This window comes from Ctenocephalides felis, unplaced genomic scaffold, assembly GCF_003426905.1.
Source record: "Ctenocephalides felis isolate EL2017-DRISC unplaced genomic scaffold, ASM342690v1 CF-g0.4_SCAFFOLD_02750, whole genome shotgun sequence".
Taxonomy (NCBI): domain Eukaryota; kingdom Metazoa; phylum Arthropoda; class Insecta; order Siphonaptera; family Pulicidae; genus Ctenocephalides; species Ctenocephalides felis.
The window spans coordinates 2,730-6,336 of record NW_020538904.1 but is presented as its reverse complement, the minus strand read 5'-3'; the positions used below and the strand labels follow the sequence as shown (position 1 = coordinate 6,336).

Sequence of the window (3,607 nt, the reverse complement as noted above, 5' to 3'; positions counted from 1 at the left end):
TCATCTGTCAATATTTATGAAAATAATTATATAAATAGATTTACGATTTAGATTTAATTGATTAGCTTACCAAATTATTTCGGATACCAAAACTTCATCAAAACCTTATAGATCAGAGACCACAATAAACAGCGGCATATTGAATTTAAAAATAATCATAAACAAAATTTTGACATTTCACAAAAAAATGTTTAACGACTTCAGTGGGAAACAAATAAATTAATTATTCCAATTTATGTTTATAGGCAATATTGCCAAACAAATTATGGATACAAAACATTATTGTAAAATAAATACTATCATTTTCGACCAAAAAGGAAATATTTTGACATTTATAAATTTAGTGCATTGAAGAGACGTTAGTAATGAATTTACTAATTAATGATTAAATGTAACCAATTTTTAATAACTTCTTGAGTAGATTAGAGTTTTATTTGGAATACTTAACGACGAGAATTGGAACATTTGTAGCTCTTCTGGAGGTGTGTGAAATCAAAGAATTTATTTAGATACAAAAATTTATTTAGCGCTTTATTATAATATTTTAGTTGTTACTTGTTCAAGAGTTCAGGACTAACTGACTTATATTTTTACATTTTTAAAATATTTCAATATTTCTAGTTTTATGATAGCTCGCCGAAGGTACATGAGCTATCATAAACTTTTATTAAGGGTGTCTGGCAGATGTACAAAATATTCGCAACATTTACCGTTACTTGGGATTATACATCGTTCAAATGAATTTACTGTTGATGTTGGGGGTTTCTCAACCCCTTTCGAAGTATTTTATACTCCGAGGAATAATAAAAAAAAATTAAATGTATGCAGAAAACAAAAACTAATTGGAAAACAAATATAAATTAAAAATAAAGTTTTTTCTTAATCCGTAATTAATAATAAACTAAAATATATTCTATATAAATTTTATATAAATGAAAAACAAAAATGAACACTAATTAATATTGCATGAAAAAATGTTATCTGTTTGGAAGTCCAAGCCGCGGCAGCTATTTGGTTGGATCTGGAAACATCAGCGTAGTCGGTTGGAAATGTTGAAAGGGAATTCGAACACACTGATAACAAAACAAAAACAACTGGCCGACTTGACACACAATAGAAACTTAATCCACTGATAATACTGAACTGATAACAAACACTGAAAGGAACTGAATGTACTGATTGAATGAATTAAACCGAAATGAATGAAAACCACGGAAAGAATAACTGAAAGTACTTGAACGAATGAGAGGCACGGAATGAAACGACTCGAACACTGAAGGGAACTGAAAGTACCTGAACGAATGAAAGGAACCGAATGAATAAATTTGAATGGTAAAACTATTGCCTGCATCGGCCTTTTTTATGAGTCAGAATTGCCCGATTGCCTAAATTTGAAACGTGTTGTCCAAGTAGAAAAACAAACCTTTTACAGGTCCGACAACCTACACAGGTGCGGCGCAAACATTTTCCCCCGACTAAAAGGTTAGCCTTTTATACTTCTGAAAATACTCGAAATTGGTACATAGTGAACCTCATGATTAGGAAGGATAGAATTGCCAAAATAAATTCAAACTTTCATTCAGAGTAGATCGGTTACGGAAGCCTGACCTCGCGCCAGGGTCCCGCTCTCGCAACCTACCACATTCACACAATCTAGATTGCGGAAGTTTTATTTTCGCGCCAGTGTCTAGATTTTTGGACATTTACAAGAATCTTCCAGAGACTATGAGGGATGTTCTCATCGCCCTGGAGATTGAAAATTTGGCAAAACTATATATAGAAGCAAATATATCATGAGATAGAAAAGTTTTTTTTTTTTGAAATGAATAATTCAGATATAACTATTGAATAGGTAGGGGGCATAGTTTGACAACAGGCCGCTTGATTAGGGTATTTCCCGTTTTTACCAATGCTACTCGAACCACTCCATCGGAGCCCGGAAAAACCTCTTCAACTCTTCCCAACCCCCAATGGAGCGGACGCGCATTCTCTTGTTTTACAACTACCAAATCACCCTTTTTAATAGGATTAGTGACTATATTCCATTTCTGTCGGACCTGTAGCTCGGTTAGATATTCCACATTCCATCGCTTCCAGTAAGAAGCGACAATATGATCTAACAATTGTTTTCTTTTAGTCAAATTCAAGTTTTCATAGTCAACGGGCAAATCCGACAGAGGCTCTTGCATTAAAAAGTGCGCAGGCGTAAGAGGCTGAGGGTCCGACGGATCATTGCTCAGCCAACATAACGGTCTTGAATTCAGTAAGGCTTCGATTTGATTGAGGACTGTATTAAACTCTTCGTAGGATAAAATTTGCAACCCTATAACTTTAAACAAATGGGTCTTCACTGATTTAATATTCGCCTCCCATATACCTCCAAAATGTGGGGCAAACGGTGGATTAAATTTCCATTCAATGTCATGCAAAACCAATAATTCATTGAAACGCTTTTTATACTCTTCGGAATTTAGGAGAAGGAATAAGGAATCAAGAGTATTTTTGGCTCCTATAAAATTGGTTCCACAATCGGAGTAAATACATTTAATAGGACCACGCCGGGCTAGGAATCGTTTCAAGCAATCTAAAAATGTATCGCTTGTTAAATCTGAAGCTAATTCGAGATGTATCGCCTTAGTGGCTAAACAGATGAACAAGCATACATAAGCCTTGTAGGTTCGAGCGCCTCTGTGACGACTCATGGAGATATTGAAGGGGCCTGCATAATCAACGCCGACGTTTAGGAAAGCTCTACTGGCTGTTATGCGCGGTACTGGTAAGTCGCCCATGAATGGAAAAATGGGTTTCGGATTCTGTCGAAAACAAGTTATACACTTGTGAAGACGATTACGAATTATTGCACGAGCCGACAAGATCCAATATTTTTGCCTCAATAAAGATAATACTAAGTTTGATCCAGTATGTAAATTATTAATATGGTAGTAATCTATAAGACAATTACTACTTGGTCTTTTTTTGGCAAAAGAAATGGATTGTTATTAGTTGTTAATCCTAATCTACCTTTAACGCGTAAACAATTATTAGAATCCAAAACCAAATTTAGTCGGCAAAACTTCTTCGAACAAGACTTTCCGTTCGTTAATAGTTTGAATTCTTCGGGAAAATGATGTTCTTGGACTAAACGAATAATAATTACCTCGGCTTGTTTCAAATCTGAAGTCAAAAGTCGGTTTCGATTTGTTATAATTTTACAAAACTTCAATATATAAGCGAAAATTCTTACAAGTTTGCACCAATTAGAAAATTTTTGCGTTAATTCATATAAAGGATTGATCGATGGTATGACACTCTTTACTAATAGAACGTTAGCTTTTCTTTCTTGATCAATATCTCCGGAAGGTTCAACCGTTTTTGCAGGCCAAGTTGATATAGGACCGTTTAACCAATCCGGCCCAAACAACCAATTCTTATGTTGGATAAATCCTTAGGTCGAAGACCTCGAGAAACACAATCGGCTGCATTTTGATTAGAAGGAATGTGAAGCCATTGTGCATTAGGAATGAGATCCCGTATTTTTGTTACCCTATTGGCTACAAATGTTTTCCAACGAGTAGCCGGTCCTGCTAACCAGTGAAGGACAATCATA

At 34.9% G+C, this 3,607-nt stretch overlaps 1 protein-coding gene across 1 annotated transcript; it reads right to left on the bottom strand.

The window, feature by feature from the left end:
* Positions 1-1,841: 1,841 nt before the first annotated feature.
* LOC113381255 lies at positions 1,842-2,789 on the bottom strand. Its single transcript, XM_026620217.1, has one exon. It carries the CDS (start codon positions 2,787-2,789, stop codon positions 1,842-1,844), a length of 948 nt encoding a protein of 315 aa, XP_026476002.1.
* Positions 2,790-3,607: the final 818 nt, after the last annotated feature.

What these genes read in the sequence shown, in the direction of transcription:
- LOC113381255 (XM_026620217.1), bottom strand. Translation starts at nt 2,789, where the DNA reads ATGGGCGACTTACCAGTACCGCGCATAACAGCCAGTAGAGCTTTCCTA.